The 23,818-nt window shown below is 42.3% G+C and overlaps 5 protein-coding genes across 12 annotated transcripts in view; all 5 read right to left on the bottom strand.

Annotated features, from left to right (window-relative positions):
- LOC306829013 (protocadherin gamma-A11-like) overlaps positions 1-9,459 on the bottom strand; it is a 36,134-nt gene extending 26,675 nt beyond the window's left edge. The window contains exon 1 of the mRNA XM_079351829.1: positions 7,018-9,459. Within this exon, the coding sequence (XP_079207955.1) occupies positions 7,018-9,456 (2,439 nt within the window). The 5' untranslated portion in view covers positions 9,457-9,459. The remainder of the gene's footprint in view (positions 1-7,017) is intronic.
- Positions 1-23,818, bottom strand: part of LOC306828998 (protocadherin gamma-A11-like) — a gene marked incomplete at its 5' end in the record, with an annotated part of 180,141 nt that overhangs the window by 132,592 nt on the left and 23,731 nt on the right. For 2 of the 8 annotated variants that reach the window (XM_079351790.1, XM_079351805.1), the window contains one exon: positions 21,205-23,706. The exons of 4 other annotated variants lie outside the window; for them this stretch is intronic. In XM_079351790.1, the coding sequence (XP_079207916.1) occupies positions 21,205-23,607 (2,403 nt within the window). Of the gene's footprint in view, positions 1-436; positions 3,226-21,204; positions 23,707-23,818 lie in introns of those variants that run through there. 2 more of the 8 variants (XM_079351811.1, XM_079351795.1) reach the window with 2 other exon arrangements.
- Positions 227-6,984, bottom strand: LOC306829015 (protocadherin gamma-A11-like). Its single transcript, XM_079351833.1, has 2 exons — positions 3,550-6,984; positions 227-267 (listed from the first exon to the last, which is right to left on the bottom strand). The coding sequence occupies exon 1, from the start codon at positions 6,156-6,158 to the stop codon at positions 3,699-3,701; it is 2,460 nt and encodes an 819-aa protein (XP_079207959.1). The 5' UTR covers positions 6,159-6,984; the 3' UTR covers positions 227-267; positions 3,550-3,698.
- On the bottom strand, positions 10,803-13,647 carry LOC306829008 (protocadherin beta-16-like). Its single transcript, XM_079351825.1, has one exon. The coding sequence runs from the start codon at positions 13,357-13,359 to the stop codon at positions 10,822-10,824; it is 2,538 nt and encodes an 845-aa protein (XP_079207951.1). The 5' UTR covers positions 13,360-13,647; the 3' UTR covers positions 10,803-10,821.
- On the bottom strand, positions 13,790-20,743 carry LOC306828995 (protocadherin beta-16-like). The gene is made up of 2 exons (XM_079351765.1): positions 17,997-20,743; positions 13,790-15,951 (listed from the first exon to the last, which is right to left on the bottom strand). Exons 1-2 carry the CDS (start codon positions 20,383-20,385, stop codon positions 14,564-14,566), a joined length of 3,777 nt encoding a protein of 1,258 aa, XP_079207891.1. The 5' UTR covers positions 20,386-20,743; the 3' UTR covers positions 13,790-14,563.

Raw genomic sequence — 23,818 nt, 5'->3', positions numbered from 1 at the left:
GAAATCAAATCAAAATTGGTCATATAGTGTAAAAAATCTGGCAATGCTCATGACTGTGATAAAACAAAAAATAAATGACCCCTAACATGTTCAGTGTTTGAACACGGGAACACCGAGAAAGAAAGAAAATCCTTGAATTTCTTTAAACTATATACTGTGAGATGAAGGCAAATTTTTAAAATCAGTTGCTATTTAAAAAAATAAAAACAAAACAAAACATGTTTTCAACAATCACCAGTATATGTTGCCACTCTGAATTCGCCACCACTGCAAAGGGTGGAAAAAATAAAAACGTAGGAAGAGTCCAATAAGATTAATCAAGAGTGGAATGCTGTCCAAGGTGCTGAAAATACCGGGAGGCACGTCAAAATCTATTGTATTTCAAAGCCCAAACATAAAAATGGGGAAAGGGGAGAAATTACACAAGTAAACTGACCTCTAGAGGAGAATCTGGTTCATCCAGGATGCTCTTCTCACTGTGTATCCGCTGCATGGTTCCTGTAGAACTGGGGTCCATTATCAGCACGTTCTGACTACCAGCTCTGCCGAACTTACAGTCACTCTTCCTGGAGTCAGTCGTCCTGCACACCTCGTAATTGTACACGTGCTGGAGAGTCCCTGTGCCCAAAGTGTCTGAGTAACGTGGTGGATAATATGGAATCACAGGGAGGTTGGAGTGATACAGGATGCGAGACTGTCTCCATCTGTAGATTTTCACTGATATAATCACCACCACACACGTGATGAAGAGGAAGGACACTACAGCCAAAGCCAGCACCAAGTAAAAAGTCAGGTTGTCATTGTACTCCTTGTCCTGTGTAAAGTCAGTGAACTCAGACAGCACTTCAGGGAAGCTGTCCGCCACCACCACGTTAACAATGACTGTAGCTGAACGAGACGGCTGTCCATTGTCCTCCACTATAACAGTCAGTCTTTGTTTCACAGCATCTTTATCACTCACTTGGCGGATAGTTCTGATTTCTCCATTCTGTGAGCCCACTTCAAACAGCGCCCTGTCTGTGGCTTTCTGCAGTTTATACGACAGCCAGGCATTCTGTCCAGAGTCCACATCAACAGCCACCACTTTAGTCACCAGATAGCCCACATCTGCTGCACGAGGCACCATCTCAGCCACCACTGATCCACCAGTCTGGACTGGGTAGAGGACCTGAGGGGGGTTGTCGTTCTGATCCTGGATAACCATTTTCACTGTCACGTTGCTGCTGAGTGGAGGGGAGCCTCCATCCTGAGCTTTGACCACGAAAACCAGCTGTTTCAGCTGCTCATAATCAAATGTGCGCGCTGCGTGCACTACTCCGCTTTCTGCATTTATTGAAACAAAATCAGAAACTGGAGATCCACCGACATTAGTGTCTTCCAGAATATAAGATATTCGGGCGTTTTGGTTTTCGTCAGGATCTCTGGCCCTCAGCGTAACAACAGACACACCTGGAGAGTTATTCTCTGTGATAAACGCATTATAAACACCTTGTGGAAACACTGGTGCATTATCATTCACATCAGAGACCTTCAAATGAAAGGTTCTCTTTGACGAGAGGGGAGGAATTCCTGCATCTGTCGCAACCACAGTGATGTTATACTCTGAAATACTTTCACGATCTAAGACTGTATCTGTGACCAAAGTGTAATAATTTCTTAAATTGGATTTAATCTTAAAAGGTGCATTTTCCTCTATTCTACAGTTCACTTGACCATTATCACCTGAATCAAGATCTTTAACATTTATGATCCCTATAGTTGTACCAGGAGGAGAGTCCTCTGACACAGGACTAGTGAATGACATCACGCTTATGACAGGGGTGTTGTCATTCACATCAGTCACATCAATTGTTACTTTGCTTGAATCCGTCAATCCGCCCTGATCTTTAGCCTCAATTCTAATTTCGTATTTCTGGTCCTTTTCAAAATCAATTGAACCCGCAACTAAAATTACACCAGTTTTTCTATCAACTGTGAACAAATCACTGAGACCACTGTTTAGGTCTGAAAAGTAATACGTTACAATACTATTTGAGCCAAAATCAGCGTCACTAGCATTAACAGTGGTAACGTAAGTGTCTTTTGGTGAATTTTCCATCACTGTAGCTTTGTACACAGATTGGTTAAAAACAGGTGAATTATCATTGGCATCAAGAACAGCGATATCTATATTTACTGTACCAGATCTCTGTGGTGATCCACCGTCTACGGCGATCAGCTTGAGAGCTAGTCTGGGATTTGTCTCTCTGTCTAAAGGTTTCTGTAACACCATCTCAGCATATTTCTTTCCATCTGCATTCGAGTTTTGCTTCAGAACAAAATAATCATTCTCAGACAGAAAATATTCTCTGAGTCCATTAACACCCACATCCGGGTCTTCTGCCCTCGTCAATGTAAATCGGGCACCTGCATTAGCTATCTCACTGATTTCAAAATTGATTCTATCTCTTTTAAACGTTGGCGAGTGATCATTTATGTCTGTTATTTCAACTGTAATCTGATGTAGCTCCATAGGGTTCTCTAAAATCACCTCAAAACTGAAACTACACGGTGTGACGTCTCCACAGAGCTGCTCCCGGTCTATTCTCTCATTCACGACCAGAGTCCCTTTGTCTGTTTTCAGCTCGGTGTACTGGATGTTTTCTCCGGTCACGATACGGGCCCGCCCTGAACGGAGCCTTTTCACATCTAAACCAAGATCCTGAGCAACATTACCGATGAGGGAGCCTTTCTTCATCTCCTCCGGGATTGCATATCGGATATGTCCGCTGACCATTTGGTTGAGATACAAGAAGAAAACGAGCAGATTCAGCCAGTTTTGTCCGCAGCCAGTTCGCCATTTCACGCAACGATTGAAGGGAGGTATTCCACATGCCATGATCCAAGAAAAGCACAATTTCCAGCGGCAGTTACAAACAAACTAATTACACGGACGAACACTCCAAAGAAGTCTGACTCATGTGATATAATTCAAAGAGAGATGTCAGATGAAGCGAGTCTGTTTGCCTCTGTCAGCCCACATAATGCACACTACCAATCGTTCTTTCACAGGATAGGCTGGTGAGGGAGGGGACTGTTCAGTAATGTTCTGGAGCTTAAATTGGATTGACCAACAGCGTCCCTTAGAGTTCAAAATCAAGAACGCCATGGAACACAGATTCATTTCTGCAAATATTGCATCTTAGTTGACTGGTGAATGATACAAATTAATAAATAGAAAATTCACATCCAAATGTTATGAAATAACCAGTGACACGGAAAATTATCTACTTATATGAAAAAAAGACATACTTTTGGAAATCAAATCTAAATTGGTCACAAAACTGAAAAAAATATGGCAATGCTGATGTCTGCTTTGAAACAAAAAATAAATGAAATCTAACACGTTCAGTTGTTAAACACGGGAACACCAAAGAAAAAAGAAATCTTGAATATCTTTAAACTATATACTGTAAGATGAAGTGAAATTGCTAAAATCAGTTGCTTGTTATTTTTTTTGAATTCTCAACAATCACCAGTATATGTTGTCTCTCTGAATGTCACCACCACTGCAAAAGGTGGAAAAAATAACAACGTAGGAAGAGTCCAACACGATTAATCAAGAGTGGGATGCTGTCCAAGGTGCTGAAAATAAAGGAAGCAGGTCAACGTCTCTTGTATTTCAAAGCCCACATATAAAAATGGGGAAAGGGGAGAAATTACACAAGTAAACTGACCTCTAGAGGAGAGTCTGGTTCATCCAGGATGATCTTCTCACTCTGTATCCGCTGCATGGTCCCTGTAGAACTGGGGTCCATTATCAGCACGTTCTGACTACCAGCTCTGCCGAACTTACAGTCACTCTTTCTGGAGTCAGTCGTCCTGCACACCTCGTAATTGTACACGTGCTGGAGAGTCCCTGTGCCCAAAGTGTCTGAGTAACGTGGTGGATAATATGGAATCACAGGGAGGTTGGAGTGATACAGGATGCGAGACTGTCTCCATCTGTAGATTTTCACTGATATAATAACCACCACACACGTGATGAAGAGGAAGGACACCACAGCCAAAGCCAGCACTAAGTAAAAAGTCAGGTTGTCATTGTACTCCTTGTCCTGTGTAAAGTCAGTGAACTCAGACAGCACTTCAGGGAAGCTGTCCGCCACCACCACGTTAACAATGACTGTAGCTGAACGAGACGGCTGTCCATTGTCCTCCACTATAACAGTCAGTCTTTGTTTCACAGCATCTTTATCACTCACTTGGCGGATAGTTCTGATTTCTCCATTCTGTAAGCCCACTTCAAACAGCGCCCTGTCTGTAGCTTTCTGCAGTTTATACGACAGCCAAGCATTCTGTCCAGAGTCCACATCAACAGCCACCACTTTAGTCACCAGATAGCCCACATCTGTTGTACGAGGCACCATCTCAGCCACCACTGATCCACCAGTCTGGACTGGGTACAGGACCTGAGGGGGGTTGTCGTTCTGATCCTGGATAACCATTTTCACTGTCACGTTGCTGCTGAGTGGAGGGGAGCCTCCATCCTGAGCTTTGACTACGAAAACCAGCTGTTTCAGCTGCTCATAATCAAATGTGCGCGCTGCGTGCACTACTCCGCTTTCTGCATTTATTGAAACATAATCAGAAACTGGAGATCCACCGACATTAGTGTCTTCCAGAATATAAGATATTCGGGCGTTTTGGTTTTCGTCAGGATCTCTGGCCCTCAGCGTAACAACAGACACACCTGGAGAGTTATTCTCTGTGATAAACGCATTATAAACACCTCGTGGAAACACTGGTGCATTATCGTTAACATCAGAGACCTTCAAATGAAAGGTTCTCCTTGACGAGAGGGGAGGAATTCCTGCATCTGTCGCAACCACAGTGATGTTATACTCTGAAACACTTTCACGATCTAAGACTGTATCTGTGACCAAAGTGTAATAATTTCTTAAATTGGATTTAATCTTAAAAGGTGCATTTTCTTCTATTCTACAGTTCACTTGACCATTATCACCTGAATCAAGATCTTTAACATTTATGATCCCTATAGTTGTACCAGGAGGAGAGTCCTCTGACACAGGACTAGTGAATGACATCACGCTTATGACAGGGGTGTTGTCATTCACATCAGTCACGTCAATTATGACTTTGCTTGAATCCGTCAATCCTCCCTGATCTTTAGCCTCAATTCTAATTTCGTATTTTTGACTCTTTTCAAAATCAATTGAACCCGCAACTAAAATTACACCATTTTTTCCATCAACTGTGAACAAATCACTGAGACCACTGTTTAGGTCTGAAAAGTAATATGTTACGATACTATTTGAGCCGAAATCAGCGTCACTAGCATTAACAGTGGTAACGTAAGTGTCTCTTTGAGAGTTTTCCATCACTGTAGCTTTGTACACAGATTGGTTAAAAACAGGTGCATTATCATTGGCATCAAGAACAGCGATGTCTATATTTACTGTGCCAGATCTCTGCGGTGATCCACCGTCTACGGCGATCAGCTTGAGAGATAGTCTGGGATTTGTCTCTCTGTCTAAAGGCTTCTGTAACACCATCTCAGAATATTTTTTCCCATCTGCATTCGAGTTTTGTTTCAGAATAAAATTAGTATTCTCAGACAGAAAATATTCTCTGAGTCCATTAACACCCACATCAGGGTCTTCAGCCCTCGTCAATGTAAATCGGGCACCTGCAATTGCTGATTCGCTGATTTCAAAATTGATTCTATCTCTTTTAAACGTTGGCGAGTGATCATTTATGTCTGTTATTTCAACTGTAATCTGATGTAGCTCCATAGGGTTCTCTAAAATCACCTCAAAGCTGAAACTACACGGTGTGACGTCTCCGCAGAGCTGCTCCCGGTCTATTCTCTCATTCACGACCAGAGTCCCTTTGTCTGTCTTCAGCTCGGTGTACTGGATGTTTTCTCCGGTCACGATACGGGCCCGCCCTGAACGGAGCCTTTTCACATCTAAACCAAGATCCTGAGCAACATTACCGATGAGGGAGCCTTTCTTCATCTCCTCCGGGATTGCATATCGGATATGTCCGCTGACCATTTGATTGAGATACAAGAAGAAAACGAGCAGATTCAGCCAGTTTTGTCCGCAGCCAGTTCGCCATTTCACGCAACGATTGAAGGGAGGTATTCCACATGCCATGATCCGAGAAATAACACACAATTACTCTCTCGGCACACCAATTATCTTTCGCAGAATAAAACTGTAAAGAAGTAGGATGTTGGTTTGTAAGCATCCGAAGAGAGATGTCAGATGTCACGATTCTGTTTGCCTCTGTCAGCCTACAAAATGCACACTACCAATCGCTCTTTCACAGGATAGGCTGGTGAGGGAGGGGACTGTTCAGTAATGCTCTGGAGCTTAAATTGGATTGACCAACAGCGTCCCTTAGAGTTCAAAATGAATAACACAATGCAACACAGATTCATTTCTGTAAATATTACATGAACACTCTTAGTTGACTGGTAAATGAAACAAATTAATTAATAGAAAATTCACATCCTATTGTCCTAAAATAACCATTGGAATAGACAAATTACCTACTCATCTAAAAAGACACAATTTTGGAATTCAAATCTAAAGTGGCCAAAAACTGAAACAAATATGGAAATGCTCATGACTGTTTTGGAACAAAAAATAAATTACTCCTAACATGTTCAATGTTTGAAAACAGGAACACCGAGAAAGAAAAAAATAAATTTTGAATGTCTTTAAACTATATACTGTAAGATGAAGGAATATAGTTAAAATCAGTTGCTATAGGTTTTTTTTTAAAAAGGTGTTTTCAACAATCACCAGTATATGATGTCACTCTGAATGTCACCACCACTGTAAAACACGGGAGAAAAAAACAACGGAGGAAGAGTCCAATACAATTAATCACGAGGGGGATGCTGTCCAAGGTGCTGAAAATAAAGGAAGCAGGTCAACGTCTATTGTTTTTTTTCAAAGCCCAAACATAAAAATGGGGAAAGGGGAGAAATTACACAAGTAAACTGACCTCTAGAGGAGAGTCTGGTTCATCCAGGATGCTCTTCTCACTCTGCATCCTCTGCATGGTCCCTGTAGAACTGGGGTCCATTATCAGCACGTTCTGACTACCAGCTCTGCCGAACTTACAATCACTCTTCCTGGAGTCAGTCGTCCTGCACACCTCGTAATTGTACACGTGCTGGAGAGTCCCTGTGCCCAAAGTGTCTGAGTAACGTGGTGGATAATATGGAATCACAGGGAGGTTGGAGTGATACAGGATGCGAGACTGTCTCCATCTGTAGATTTTCACTGATATAATAACCACCACACACGTGATGAAGAGGAAGGACACCACAGCCAAAGCCAGCACTAAGTAAAAAGTCAGGTTGTCATTGTACTCCTTGTCCTGTGTAAAGTCAGTGAACTCAGACAGCACTTCAGGGAAGCTGTCCGCCACCACCACGTTAACAATGACTGTAGCTGAACGAGACGGCTGTCCGTTGTCCTCCACTATAACAGTCAGTCTTTGTTTCACAGCATCTTTATCACTCACTTGGCGGATAGTTCTGATTTCTCCATTCTGTAAGCCCACTTCAAACAGCGCCCTGTCTGTGGCTTTCTGCAGTTTATACGACAGCCAGGCATTCTGTCCAGAGTCCACATCAACAGCCACCACTTTAGTCACCAGATAGCCCACATCTGCTGCACGAGGCACCATCTCAGCCACCACTGATCCACCAGTCTGGACTGGGTACAGGACCTGAGGGGGGTTGTCGTTCTGATCCTGGATCACTATCTTCACTGTCACGTTGCTACTGAGTGGAGGAGAGCCTCCATCCTGAGCTTTGACGACCAGCTGAATCTGTTTGATCTGCTCATAATCAAAAGACCGAACTGCGCTAAGAATTCCAGTTTCTGAGTTTATCGACACGTAAGTGGAGATTGGGAATCCCCCAACATGTGTGTTTTCTAAGATATATGAAATTCTCGCATTTTGGTTCCAATCAGAGTCCAGTGCGCTTACAGTGATTATTGATATCCCTGGTGAATTATTTTCCGTAATGACAGCATTGTATATTAAGTTGTCAAATAAGGGGGGGTTGTCATTTATATCAGACAGAATAAGGTGCAACTTTATGACACTGGAGAGAGACGGAGACCCTGAGTCTGTGGCAGTTATAGTAATGTTGTATTCTGGTGTGCTTTCACGGTCAAAAGCTGAATCTGAAACGAGTGAGTAGTAATTACTCAAGGATGATTTAATTTTAAATGGTAAACTTTTATCTACTGTACACATGATCTGTCCGTTTCTCTCTGAGTCTGCATCTTTAGCATTAAACACTGCGACAGTAGAACCAATAGGAGCATCCTCAGACAGAGGACTAGAAAAGGACATGACGTTAATCACCGGTGCATTATCATTAACATCGACAATATCAATGATTACTTTACTGAGATCCGTCAACCCTCCTTGATCTTTTGCCTCAACTCTTATTTCATGCTTTTTGTCCTTTTCAAAATCAATTTGCCCAGTCACCGTTATTGTACCCGTGGTCTTGTCGATTTTAAATGTATCAGCCAAATTTCCCTTTAAATTAGAAAACGCGTAACTCACATCCCCGTTTGAGCCGCTGTCAGCATCTGTGGCATTCACGGTAATGACGTGAGAGCCTGATTTTGAATTTTCTAAGACAGTGGCTCTGTACACAGTCTGGTTAAATACGGGAGGGTTGTCGTTTACATCTAACACAGTAATATCAATATTTACAGTACCGGATCTCTGTGGTGTTCCACCATCAACAGCTATCAGCTTAAATGAGAGGCGGGGTTGCTCCTCTCTGTCTAAAGGTTTCTGCAGGATAATTTCTGCGAACTTACTGCCGTCTGGGTTGCCATGCTGTTTCAGTACAAAATTGTCGGATGTGCTTAAAACATAATCTTCAAGTCCATTTGCTCCTACGTCTGGGTCATCCGCACTCTCCAACACAAAGCGAGAGCCAACAACAGCAGATTCGCTTATTTCCATCTGTATGTGGTTATTTCGGAACACAGGCGAATGGTCATTAACATCCAGTATTTCAACAATAATGCGATGCAACTCAATTGGATTTTCCAAAATAATCTCGAAGTTGAAGCTGCACGGTGTGACGTCTCCACAAAGCTGTTCTCTGTCGATTCTTTCATTCACAACTAGAATCCCTTTGTCTGTCTTCAACTCGATGTACTGGGTGTTTTCTCCGGACACGATACGGGCCCGGCCAGAACGAAGCCTTTTTAGATCCAAGCCGAGGTCTTGTGCCATGTTACCGATCAAAGAACCTTTCTTCATCTCCTCTGGTACTGAAAAACGTATCTGAGAATTTACCGCTGAACTGCAGAAGAGAAAATATGTGACTATCCATCTTGGCCACAGCGAGACTGACAGAAAACGCCATTTAAAACGTTGCAGTACGGCGTGAGGAGCCATGTTAGACTGAAAAACAAACGTCTTTCACAAAAAGAATCCTCAGAGAAATCACAAATCGTGGGGGAAAAAGTGAAAGAAAAAAAAGGTCGAAAATTAGTGCAAAAGATCTATTCCGTCGCTGCGTATGTCACCGTTTATCTACCACAAGAAGAAGCCTCTCCTCTAATCGAGACGACGAGGGAAGCAATGCTCGGGCAAACACTGTACATTTTTTTGCAAGCAACAGCGTCCCTCAGAGGAAATATATAGATAGACTCCGATGCCGCTTATAAAAGGATTAGGTATTTATCACAGAAACAGACATGCAAACTGCAATCACTGAGTGCCTAAATGCAAAGTCACATAGTCGTATTCGTTTCCCTAACCTATACTTTTTGTCATACGACATGCTAAAAGATGCCTCTACATAGATAGTAGCATAAGTTAAAAAAATATCGATGTAAGCAAGGAAATGAGGAAAACACATTTAGGTCTTAAGAGGACTGATATTAAAAATTAAGCGTTTCGTCGGGGTGATTTCCAAACGGTAGGTGATAAAATGTTCCAGGGGAGAAAGTCCCGATTAAAAAATAAATAAATTGGAAAAGAGACCAGCGAGAAGGAATTTATACAGTTCTTCCATAACAGTGACAGCTATTGATCGTCGAAGATAAGCCTGCCGTTCAAATCGTTATAAACACGAACAATTAAGTTCCCAAACACGCCAAACAATACATGCCAGGAAAGCACTGCAGAGGGTGAACAAAGTAGCACAGAAGCAATGAACAAACACGTCTGCCGACACCTCCTGTTGCATACGCAAGACATCCTGCATCATGAAGGACATATCTCAGCATTCCCACTTCATGTTTTAAACCCTGCATATCCATCAAAGCAGGAACCAAGAGACTTGAGAATAACGATACTGAACAAATGCTTTGAAATCACAGACACGTTATACAACACTGGGATTTAGTTCCATTCGAATCACAAACGACATAGTCTTATATTATGTAAACAAGTGCAAACAGGTAATCCGTATTACTTCTAAGAGCAGTACAACTGTTTACTGCAATACTTCACGTTTTAACAGACGTATGCAATTTGAATGTATGTTCGTGTGTGTGTCCGTATTGAATTTTCAATTTCAATTTCTATTGTATTGTTTAGATTGAAGTGAAACCCGCTTTTATACACCTTGAAAGGGGACAATATCTGTTGCAAACTGAGAAGCTGTCCAAGATGCTGAAAAGGCAGAAGGTTGTATATGAGCCTTAGGTTCACACACACGATGAAAAGCGTTTCCAAAATCATGTGGATATTGCACTTCAGAATAAGTCACAGAAAGCTGCTCTCCATGGTGCTGAAAATTACGCAAACGCTAAACTACACATGAAGTGCGAAAAAGAACGAAGATTCAGAAAGAACAAGATTGTATATACAGGCACAAAAGTAAAACGGTTTACAAACCTCTAAAGGAGAGTCTGGTTCATCCAGGATGTTCTTCTCACTCTGTATCCTCTGCATGGTTCCTGTAGAACTGGGGTCCATTATCAGCACGTTCTGACTACCAGCTCTGCCGAACTTACAGTCACTCTTTCTGGAGTCAGTCGTCCTGCACACCTCGTAATTGTACACGTGCTGGAGAGTCCCTGTGCCCAAAGTGTCTGAGTAACGTGGTGGATAATATGGAATCACAGGGAGGTTGGAGTGGTACAGGATGCGAGACTGTCTCCATCTGTAGATTTTCACTGATATAATAACCACCACACACGTGATGAAGAGGAAGGACACTACAGCCAAAGCCAGCACTAAGTAAAAAGTCAGGTTGTCATTGTACTCCTTGTCCTGTGTAAAGTCAGTGAACTCAGACAGCACTTCAGGGAAGCTGTCCGCCACCACCACGTTAACAATGACTGTAGCTGAACGAGACGGCTGTCCGTTGTCCTCCACTATAACAGTCAGTCTTTGTTTCACAGCATCTTTATCACTCACTTGGCGGATAGTTCTGATTTCTCCATTCTGTGAGCCCACTTCAAACAGCGCCCTGTCTGTGGCTTTCTGCAGTTTATACGAGAGCCAGGCATTCTGTCCAGAGTCCACATCAACAGCCACCACTTTAGTCACCAGATAGCCCACATCTGCTGCACGAGGCACCATCTCAGCCACCACTGATCCACCAGTCTGGACTGGGTACAGGACCTGAGGGGGGTTGTCGTTCTGGTCCTGGATCACTATCTTCACTGTCACGTTGCTACTGAGTGGAGGAGAGCCTCCATCCTGAGCTTTGACTACCAGCTCAAGCTGTTTGATCTGCTCATAATCAAAAGAACGAACCGCACTAAGGACTCCAGTTTCAGAGTTTAAAGAAACATATGAAGAGACTGGACTACCACTGACTTGTGTGTCCTCCAGAAGATACGAGATTCTGGCGTTTTGATTCCAATCTTTGTCTCGCGCGCTGACAGCAAATACAGAAAGGCCGGGGGAATTATTTTCTGTGACGTAAGCAGAGTACATGGTTTTATCAAATAACGGTGCGTTGTCATTTACGTCAGAAATTTTAAGGTGTAATTTTGTGGCGCTGGAAAGAGGGGGGGAACCGAAATCAGAGGCTGTTATTGTGATGTTATATTCTGAAACTGATTCTCTATCAAAATATTGATCAGTAATCAAATTGTAATAGTTCGTTATAGATGATTCGATCTTAAAGGGAAGTTTGCCATCAATAGAGCATTTGATTTCCCCATTTTTATCGGAATCTGCATCTTTTATATTTAATATAGCAATCGTTGTTCCTGGAGGAGCATCCTCAGATACAGGGCTGGAAAACGACATGATGTTTATCACTGGAGCATTGTCGTTGACATCAGACACATCGAATATAACTTTACCTGAACCGGTAAGCCCACCCTGATCCTTTGCCTCCACCCTCACCTCGTACTTTCGGTGTCTTTCGTAATCTATCAGACCAGACACAGAGATCGTGCCTGTCTTTTCATCAATACTAAATATATCCGCTGCACTCCCTTTTGTCTTAGATAAACTGTAACTAATGAGTCCATTTGAACCACTGTCAGCGTCTGTGGCATTTACTGTAATAATTCTTGAGCCTTTCATTGTGTTTTCCATCACATATGCTTTATAGACCGATTGATTAAACATCGGAGCATTGTCATTGACATCTAAGACAGTGATATCTATATTAACTGTACCAGATCTCTGTGGTGTTCCTCCATCAACTGCGATCAATTTTAAGGACAAATGTGGATGTCGCTCTCGGTCCAAAGGCTTCTGAAGCACCATTTCAACATATTTACTTCCGTCTGGATTTGCATGTTGCTTCAATATAAAATTGTCGTTGACTGATAAAACGTAATCTTGCAAAGCGTTTTGCCCCACATCTAAATCCTCTGCACTCTGTAATGGAAATGTAACTCCCACTACAGCTGATTCACTTATTTCCAGGAGGATAGGCTTGTCAATGTTAGGGAATACGGGAGCGTGATCATTTATGTCCAAAACCTCGACAGTAATTCTGTGTAACTCCATAGGGTTTTCTAAAATCACCTCAAAGCTGAAGCTACATGGCGTCGTGTCTCCGCAGAGCTGCTCCCGGTCAATTCTCTCATTCACGACCAGAGTCCCTTTGTCTGTCTTCAGCTCCGTGTACTGGATGTTTTCCCCACTCACGATGCGGGCCCGCCCTGAACGGAGCCTTTTCAGATCCAAACCAAGATCCTGTGCTACATTACCGATGAGGGAGCCTTTCTTCATCTCCTCTGGCACAGAATAACGAATCTGACCTTCAATCATGTTCGCAACATGAAGCAGGAATATCAGCATTTGTATAAACCGTCGCAGTCCCAGAAAATCCTGACATCTCGCGCATTTGTTGGCGAGAAATCCTCGAGTTGCCATCATGGCAACAAAGAATAGAAAAATGGTTTAAATGGAAACGGAGGAAAACCTGGGTTTTTTTATGAATCCCGATTCCTGGTGAAATATGAACACGTTTTCAATTATAAATGCAGGTCCTAAACACGATGCTCTCTCTTGCGTCCATTGAACCTCTACAAAACACAAACAGCCTTCTGCAAAATGTAGTCAGTAGGGGGGCGGACTGAATGACAAAACAACACAGATTTTTTTTTTCCTGGCCAACAGCGTCCCTTTGAGTCCAAAATGTGAACATCAAATGAATCCAAGACCACAGAACTAAAACCGAGACACCATGATAGATTTGCCACGTACATAATTGTCAAATTCTTCTGTACTTTCAGTTCCATATTCAAGATATAAAAAGTAAATTAGAAAAAAACTTTTTAGTTTGATTTAACTTGTATTAATCCAGGAAAGTCCAATTGAGGTTTCAAACCTCTTTTTTTCAATGGAGTCATGCGGGAGGTACACTCACAACATACAGACAGCAATTAGAATGACAAAACTAAGCTAAAAGCAATTAAAGTTCTTCAAAGGCCATTTCTCCATGAGCTCCAAAATAATTATGTTCCACATTTCGCTCATATATCTGTAGTTTTGAAACCACATAACACATTGATTTAGTCTGTGTAACAGAGTATTGGGACTTGGATGAAAAACAAGATATCTGGGATGTAGAGTTGATAACAATGTGAATGTAGGATTTCTATGTTTCACAAGATGCACAGCAATTGAGGTTGGAAGTGTTTAACTTCAAACTGGTCTCTTAAAAGAAAGTTAGGGCGACAGAAATGTTTATGTTATTAATAGAAGAGCTTCATAAACAACACTGACTGAAAGCAATACTTCGACCAATGTCAGGGACCATGTGTAATGTTTCTGATTAATTATGATTTTTAAAAAAGCGACAAAATACTTCAACTTCCACGAGCACTATCCCTTTTAATGATTATCAAGTTCACATAAGTTTGAGATCAAATAAAATCTTGTAGGAAAAGGTGGTCAGCCCGAAAAACATATCCACGTTTGAATCTTGAAATAGGATGTTAAAGAATTCCTTTCAAGTCACACAAGCTCACTGAGATGCTGTCCATGGTGCTGAAAGTGACGTTGACAGATATAACTGTTTTTCATTGAAAGAAAGAGAGAGATAAAAAAAGAAACCAAGCAGGAAAAGTTCAACTGTTTAACTGACCTCTAGAGGAGAGTCTGGTTCATCCAGGATGTTCTTCTCACTCTGTATCCGCTGCATGGTTCCTGTAGAACTGGGGTCCATTATCAGCACGTTCTGACTACCAGCTCTGCCGAACTTACAGTCACTCTTTCTGGAGTCAGTCGTCCTGCACACCTCGTAATTGTACACGTGCTGGAGAGTCCCTGTGCCCAAAGTGTCTGAGTAACGTGGTGGATAATATGGAATCACAGGGAGGTTGGAGTGATACAGGATGCGAGACTGTCTCCATCTGTAGATTTTCACTGATATAATTACCACCACACACGTGATGAAGAGGAAGGACACTACAGCCAAAGCCAGCACTAAGTAAAAAGTCAGGTTGTCATTGTACTCCTTGTCCTGTGTAAAGTCAGTGAACTCAGACAGCACTTCAGGGAAGCTGTCCGCCACCACCACGTTAACAATGACTGTAGCTGAACGAGACGGCTGTCCGTTGTCCTCCACTATAACAGTCAGTCTTTGTTTCACAGCATCTTTATCACTCACTTGGCGGATAGTTCTGATTTCTCCATTCTGTGAGCCCACTTCAAACAGCGCCCTGTCTGTGGCTTTCTGCAGTTTATACGACAGCCAGGCATTCTGTCCAGAGTCCACATCAACAGCCACCACTTTAGTCACCAGATAGCCCACATCTGCTGCACGAGGCACCATCTCAGCCACCACTGATCCACCAGTCTGGACTGGGTACAGGACCTGAGGGGGGTTGTCGTTCTGGTCCTGGATCACTATCTTCACTGTCACGTTGCTACTGAGTGGAGGAGAGCCTCCATCCTGAGCTTTGACTACCAGCTCAAGCCGTTTGATCTGCTCATAATCAAAAGAACGAACCGCACTAAGGACTCCAGTTTCAGAGTTTAAAGAAACATAAGAAGAGACTGGACTACCACTGACTTGTGTGTCCTCCAGAAGATACGAGATTCTGGCGTTTTGATTCCAATCTTTGTCTCGCGCGCTGACAGCAAATACAGAAAGGCCGGGGGAATTATTTTCTGTGACGTAAGCAGAGTACATGGCTTTATCAAATAACGGTGCGTTGTCATTTACGTCAGAAATTTTAAGGTGTAATTTTGTGGCGCTGGAAAGAGGGGGGGAACCGAAATCAGAGGCTGTTATTGTGATGTTATATTCTGAAACTGATTCTCTATCAAAATATTGATCAGAAATCAAATTGTAATAGTTCGTTATAGATGATTCGATCTTAAAGGGAAGTTTGACATCAATAGAGCATTTGATTTCCCCATTTTTATCAGAATCTGCATCTTTTATGTTTAATATAGCAATCGTTGTTCCTGGAGGAGCATCCTCAGATACAGGGCTGGAAAACGACATGGTGTTTATCACTGGAGCATTGTCGTTGACATCAGACACATCGAATATAACTTTACTAGTTCCAATTAGTCCACCCTGATCCTTTGCCTCCACCCTCACCTCGTACTTTCGGTGTCTTTCGTAATCTATCAGACCAGACACAGAAATCGTGCCTGTCTTTTCATCAATACTAAATATATCCGCTGCACTCCCTTTTGTCTTAGATAAACTGTAACTAATGAGTCCATTTGAACCACTGTCAGCGTCTGTGGCATTTACTGCAGTAATTCTTGAGCCTTTCATTGTGTTTTCCATCACAGATGCTTTATAGACCGATTGATTAAAAATCGGAGCATTGTCATTTGCATCTAAGACAATGACATCTATATTTACTGTACCAGATCTCTGTGGTGTTCCTCCATCAACTGCGATCAATTTTAAGGACAAATGTGGATGTCGCTCTCGGTCCAAAGGTTTCTGAAGCACCATTTCAACATATTTACTTCCGTCTGGATTTGCATGTTGCTTCAATATAAAATTGTCGTTTGGTGATAAAACGTAATCCTGCAAAGCGTTTTGCCCCACATCTAAATCCTCTGCACTCTGTAATGGAAATGTAACTCCCACTACAGCTGATTCACTCATTTCAAAACTAATAGACTTATCTGTGTTCGGGAACACGGGAGCGTGATCATTTATATCCAAAACCTCGACAGTAATTCTGTGTAACTCCATAGGGTTTTCTAAAATCACCTCAAAGCTGAAGCTACATGGCGTCGTGTCTCCGCAGAGCTGCTCCCGGTCAATTCTCTCATTCACGACCAGAGTCCCTTTGTCTGTCTTCAGCTCCGTGTACTGGATGTTTTCCCCACTCACGATGCGGGCCCGCCCTGAACGGAGCCTTTTCAAATCCAAACCAAGATCATGTGCTACATTACCGATGAGGGAGCCTTTCTTCATCTCCTCTGGCACAGAATAACGAATCTGACCTTCAGTCATGTTCGCAACATGAAGCAGGAATATCAGCATTTGTATAAACCGTCGCAGTCCCGGAAAATCCTGACATCTTGCGTTTCTATTGGCGAGAGATCCTCGAGTTGCCATCATGGCAACAAAGAATAGAAGAAAATGTTGAAATGGAAACGGAGGAAAAGCTGTTTTTTGTTTTTTTATGAATCCCTGTCCTGGCAAAATATGAACATGTTTCTAACTATAAATGCAGGTCCTAAGCACGATGCTCTCTCTTGCGTCCATTGAACCTCTACAAAACACAGACAGCGTTCTGCAAAATGTAGTCAGTAGGGGGACGGACTGAATGACAAAACAACACAGAAAAGGTTTTGCTGGCCAACAGCGTCCCTTTGAGTCCAAAATGTGAACATCAAATGAATCCAAGACCACAGAACTAAAACCGAGACTATGTGATAGAATTACAACGTAACTAAATTCCTTATAAAGTACGTTCAGTTATATTTTCAAGATGAAACAAATTAATTTGAGCAAGTTTTAGAGGAGCGCATGAGCACATGAGCCTTAAATATCTCCAAAATGTTCGTGATGTAGTTCGAGCAGCCATAACACATTAACAGAGTATTGGGACTTGCATAGATAACAAGATATTGTATCAGTATTTCTGAGTCATTATAGGCTTAAAAACAATATCAATATTATTTTAAGCTCTGGACTGTCTGCTCTGTGTACAACTGTGTATGATTAAGAAGTCAGCACAATTAATGGTTCATATTATATATTGTATAAAAAGTTTTATTATAGGTTTATTATAAGTTTTATATTTAGTAATTTGCAAATCGCTTGCACATTACTTAAAAAATAAAACATATTTAAACAACACATGTAAGAATTTCGATGTGGTAAAAGATAATCTGGTGTGACTTGCAGTAAAATAATTCCTTTCAGGATGTAGTCTTTCTGAGGTGCTATCCAAGGTACTGAAAGGGTCGCTGAGGAAAGTAATTGTTCATTAAAATAAAGAACGAATGACAACATAAAATTGAAAATTAAACTGTGGAACTGACCTCTAGAGGAGAGTCTGGTTCATCCAGGATGCTCTTCTCACTCTGTATCCTCTGCATGGTTCCTGTAGAACTGGGGTCCATTATCAGCACGTTCTGACTACCAGCTCTGCCGAACTTACAGTCACTCTTCCTGGAGTCAGTCGTCCTGCACACCTCGTAATTGTACACGTGCTGGAGAGTCCCTGTGCCCAAAGTGTCTGAGTAACGTGGTGGATAATATGGAATCACAGGGAGGTTGGAGTGATACAGGATGCGAGACTGTCTCCATCTGTAGATTTTCACTGATATAATAACCACCACACACGTGATGAAGAGGAAGGACACCACAGCTAAAGCCAGCACTAAGTAAAAAGTCAGGTTGTCATTGTACTCCTTGTCCTGTGTAAAGTCAGTGAACTCAGACAGCACTTCAGGGAAGCTGTCCGCCACCACCACGTTAACAATGACTGTAGCTGAACGAGACGGCTGTCCGTTGTCCTCCACTATAACAGTCAGTCTTTGTTTCACAGCATCTTTATCACTCACTTGGCGGATAGTTCTGATTTCTCCATTCTGTGAGCCCACTTCAAACAGCGCCCTGTCTGTGGCTTTCTGCAGTTTATACGACAGCCAGGCATTCTGTCCAGAGTCCACATCAACAGCCACCACTTTAGTCACCAGATAGCCCACATCTGCTGCACGAGGCACCATCTCAGCCACCACTGATCCACCAGTCTGGACTGGGTACAGGACCTGAGGGGGGTTGTCGTTCTGATCCTGGATCACTATCTTCACTGTCACGTTGCTACTGAGTGGAGGAGAGCCTCCATCCTGAGCTTTGACCACGAAAACCAGCTGTTTCAGCTGCTCATAATCAAATGTGCGCGCTGCGTGCACTACTCCGCTTTCTGCATTTACTGACACATAATCAGAAACGGGAGATCCACCGATTCCACGCTCTTCCAAAATATAGGAAACGCGCGCGTTCTGGTTTGTATCGGGGTCTATTGCATGAACACTTAATAGTGATGCACCTGGAGGATTATTCTCTGATACGAATGCACTGTATGGACCTCGTGGAAAAACAGGTGCATTATCATTGACATCAGATATCTTCAAATTAAAAGTTATTTTAGTTGAGAGGGGAGGAGATCCTGCATCTGACGCAATAACAGTGATATTGTATTCTGACAAATTTTCGCGATCTAATGCAGCATCAGTCATTAATGCGTAATAATTCCTGACGTTGGATTTCATTTTAAACGGGATATTACCCTCGATTATGCAACGTACTTGTCCGTTATCGCCCGAATCAAGATCTTTAATATTAATTATACCAATTGTAGTGCCAGAAGGAGAGTCCTCCGATATAGGACTAGTGAATGACATGACGTTGATAACAGGAGCATTGTCATTAACATCAATAACCTCAATTTCAATTTTGCAAGAATCTGTCAATCCACCCTGATCTTTTGCTTCAACTCTGAATTCAATCTTCTTGTCTTTTTCAAAATCTATCGCATTTGCCACGAAGATTCTTCCAGTGGACTCATCAATATCAAACATATTAGCTACCCCTGCTTTCGATTTAGAAAATGAATATTTCAACCTATCTGTCGAGCCGCTGTCTTTGTCGCTTGCACTCACAGTGGCAATATGCGTGCCTTTTGGAGCATTTTCAATCACCATTGTCTTATATAGAGACCGATTAAACACAGGGGCATTATCGTTAACATCCAGAATATTTACAACTATATTAACTGTACCAGATCTTTGTGGATGTCCACCATCCACAGCCAACAACTTTAGAGACAGGCGTGGCTGTTGCTCTCTGTCTAACGGTTTCTGAAGAACCATTTCGGCGTATTTGCTGCCGTCTGGATTTACATGTTGTTTCAATACAAAATGTTCGCTTGGATTCAATACGTAGTCCTGCAGACCATTTCCTCCCACGTCAGCATCGTCCGCACTCGCTAAAACAAAACGAGAACCAAGCGCAGCAGATTCGCTTATTTCAAATTCCAAATGACTGTTTTGAAAAGTGGGAGCATTGTCGTTTACGTCCAAAACTTCTATTGTCACGGGGTGAAGCTCCATTGGGTTTTCCAATAAAATCTCAAACGTAAAACTACACGGTGTGACGTCTCCGCAGAGCTGCTCCCGGTCTATTCTCTCATTCACGACCAGAGTCCCTTTGTCTGTCTTCAGCTCGATGTAATGGATGTTTTCTCCGGTCACGATACGGGCTCTCCCAGAACGAAGCCTTTTCAGATCCAAACCAAGATCCTGCGCTACATTACCAACAAGGGAGCCTTTCTTCATCTCCTCAGGGATCGAATAACGGATTTGTGCCTCCGCTTGATTAAGACAGAGTTGCAGAAAAAACGCATATACTGCCCATTGCAATCGCCATTTTGTACCTCTGCTTCGAAGATTTTCTATAAATTCCATGATGAAATGTGGTTCTCCAGATAAGGATATCGAAATTTCAAAACACAGTGGAAAACAAATACATTCCCCCTTGATTTAGATTAACGATAGACTCATAAATTGTGTGAGTACTTGCTCGTCTGAGACACCGAACACGTAGCCTAGTCAAATGCAAAACAACAGGGGAGGGAGCAGTACTGAGTCACAATGCAGGCTACCATTGATTTCCCAGACAACAGCGTCACTTGGAGGATAAAACATGAAACATGTATCCCATAAACACTCATGAGTTCAGTGCTTTTGGGAATATTCTTCCTATAACTGCAACACTATAGGAAATGTGCAGCATGTCCCTGATTGCTAGTTTTATGTGATTTCTATTTTTTTTTTTTAAAAAAGGATATACATGATCAAGAAAAAGATAGGACTCTATTTCATTTACATGAAATATCTTATTTTTTCAACTCAAAGGTGATTTTTAACTCTCGAAAAATGTGAACATGTTTGACAATCAACCTTGCATTAAATAACCACTTGCTCTTGGAACAAAACAAATTATATACTTTATTCTTGGTAGTAGTAGTAGTAGTAGTAGTAGTAGTAGTAGTAGTAGTATATGAGGAGTAATATCCACGAAATTGTGGTTTAAAATCGTCTCATGTCAACCCAAAGCCCTGACACAACAGTGTTTGCGCTTAAAGCAGCAGTTCAGCACCATGGACAGTGAACGAGAGTCAGTTGATGGTCCTGTGATATGGCATACAAATGCGCACTATTCTGGCTTCAATCAATATTATCAAGACAAACAAATATTGCAGGTGTGACTTGGGTCCAACTTACCAGAGTAGACATGCGAGACAATACTGATGCCTGCTTTCCATTCTTCAGCGTTTCAATTCCGGTGTCATCCACACTAACCAAACTTTGACTCATCGGCTGCGAATACTTGATGTCACTCTTCCTGGAGTCAGTCGTCCTGCACACCTCGTAATTGTACACGTGCTGGAGAGTCCCTGTGCCCAAAGTGTCTGAGTAACGTGGTGGATAATATGGAATCACAGGGAGGTTGGAGTGATACAGGATGCGGGACTGTCTCCATCTGTAGATTTTCACTGATATAATAACCACCACACACGTGATGAAGAGGAAGGACACTACAGCCAAAGCCAGCACCAAGTAAAAAGTCAGGTTGTCATTGTACTCCTTGTCCTGTGTAAAGTCAGTGAACTCAGACAGCACTTCAGGGAAGCTGTCCGCCACCACCACGTTAACAATGACTGTAGCTGAACGAGACGGCTGTCCGTTGTCCTCCACAATAACAGTCAGTCTTTGTTTCACAGCATCTTTATCACTCACTTGGCGGATAGTTCTGATTTCTCCATTCTGTAAGCCCACTTCAAACAGCGCCCTGTCTGTGGCTTTCTGCAGTTTATACGAGAGCCAGGCATTCTGTCCAGAGTCCACATCAACAGCCACCACTTTAGTCACCAGATAGCCCACATCTGCTGCACGAGGCACCATCTCAGCCACCACTGATCCACCAGTCTGGACTGGGTACAGGACCTGAGGGGGGTTGTCGTTCTGATCCCGGACACGAACAATAACTGTTGTGTTACTACTTAATGGTGGCGAGCCTCCATCCTGAGCTTTGACTCGTATCTTGTACTCTTTGACTTGTTCGTAGTCAAGTGAACGCAGAGACTGAATGACTCCAGTCTCAGTGTTGATTGAGAAAAATTCGGAGACAGGATGTCCACTGATCTCGCCATCAATCAGAAAATATGATATGCGTGCATTTTGACCTTGATCGGGATCCGTAGCGTGGATCTGTACTAATGCGACACCAGGAGAATTGTTTTCCATTACCTGAGTGTTGTAAACATGTTGGCTAAAAGCTGGGGAGTTATCATTAATATCAGTAACATCTAAAATGACAGTTTTTGTGCTTGATAAGGCAGGTGACCCTTCATCTGTGGCCGTGAGGGTGATGTTGTACTTGGACAGCCCTTCTCGGTCTAAATTTTGCTCTGTAACCAAAGTGTAATAGTTCCTTAGAGATGATTTAATTTTAAACGGGAGCCTTTCATCTGTTTTTAAATGAATTTGCCCATTTTTACCAGAATCTTTATCTTGGACACTAATCAACGCCACGACAGTTCCGGGTGGCGAATCCTCGGATATCTTACCAGAAAATGACGCCATTATAATTAGTGGACTGTTATCATTGACATCTACGAGTTCTATCATTAATTTACTAGCACCCACTAAACCCCACGGGTCTTTGGCTTGAATATTTATTTCATAATTTGAAGAAACTTCGTAATCAATTTCACCGGTGAGCGTAACCTCTCCCGTGTATGGATTTATTGTGAATGGACACGAAGAATCCTCCTCTATATGAGTGAAATAATACGTGACGTTACCATTGAAACCTTGGTCCGCATCTACGGCACTGACTCTAGCAACAACTGTGCCTCTCAAAACATTTTCCGAGACGGATGATTTGTACACTGACTGTATAAAAACAGGTGCGTTGTCGTTCGCGTCCAGAACAGAAACATGTATATTTACCGTCCCAGACCTCTGCGGCTCCCCCCCATCTACAGCAGTCAGAATGAGCCTGTGTTCGCTCTGCTTCTCGCGGTCTAAACGATGTTCGAGCACCAATTCAGCAAATTTATTGCCATCTGCTCGAGTTTGTTGTTTCAGGATGAAATAATCGTTTTTCTTTAATGAGTAACTTTGTAGGGAGTTTATTCCTACATCAGGATCAGCTGCGCTGTCAAGAAGGAATACAGTGCCCGTAGGCGTCGACTCGCTAATTTCAAGATTTATTTCTTTTTTGGGAAATGCAGGAGCATGATCGTTTACATCTTGTATTTCAACGGTAATAGAAAACAATTCAAGTGGATCTTCAAGGACAATTTCTAGACTAAAGCTACATGGCGACTTCTTCGCGCATATCTTTTCCCTGTCAATTCTCTCATTGACAATGATATGGCCTTTGTTCTGGTTCAGCGCGACATACTGAATTTCATTATCTATGACAAGTCGAGCTCGACCAGAAACCAACCTTTTAACATCCAAGCCGAGGTCTTTTGCAACGTCTCCAACAAACAACCCTTTCCTCATCTCCTCTGGTATAGAATAACGAATTTGTCCACTGATTGCAGTCACAACGCAGAAAAGAAAAATGGAGACTCTTAAATCCAGCGAGATGCCCTTCATCTTCAGAAAATCCATTTATCCCATTAATAGCAAAACATTTCCCAGTTATCCGGATAGAAAAATATACATCGTGTCTCGCTCACAATATGGACCTTTTAATTGATCATCTTCAGTATAACATATATGAAGTGAACGCTTAGCAAGTCAATGCACAAAGACAGGCGGTGACTTGTGATAATTCTGGTATTAGAAAAATAGACTGCTTAGGCAACAGCACCACCAACAG

Source organism: Symphodus melops, assembly GCF_947650265.1.
Source record: "Symphodus melops genome assembly, chromosome: 9".
NCBI lineage: Eukaryota > Metazoa > Chordata > Actinopteri > Labriformes > Labridae > Symphodus > Symphodus melops.
This window is presented reverse-complemented; position numbering and strand designations above follow the sequence as displayed.

Coding starts and splice junctions, on each gene's coding strand:
- LOC306829008 (XM_079351825.1), bottom strand. CDS start 13,359: ATGATGGCAACTCGAGGATTTCTCGCCAACAAATGCGCGAGATGTCAG.
- LOC306829015 (XM_079351833.1), bottom strand. CDS start 6,158: ATGGCATGTGGAATACCTCCCTTCAATCGTTGCGTGAAATGGCGAACT.
- LOC306828995 (XM_079351765.1), bottom strand. CDS start 20,385: ATGGAATTTATAGAAAATCTTCGAAGCAGAGGTACAAAATGGCGATTG. Junction 15,952..17,996: donor AACCATGCAGAGGATACAGA/GTGAGAAGAGCA, acceptor ACAATGCTCCAG/TGATAAACACCATGTCGTTT.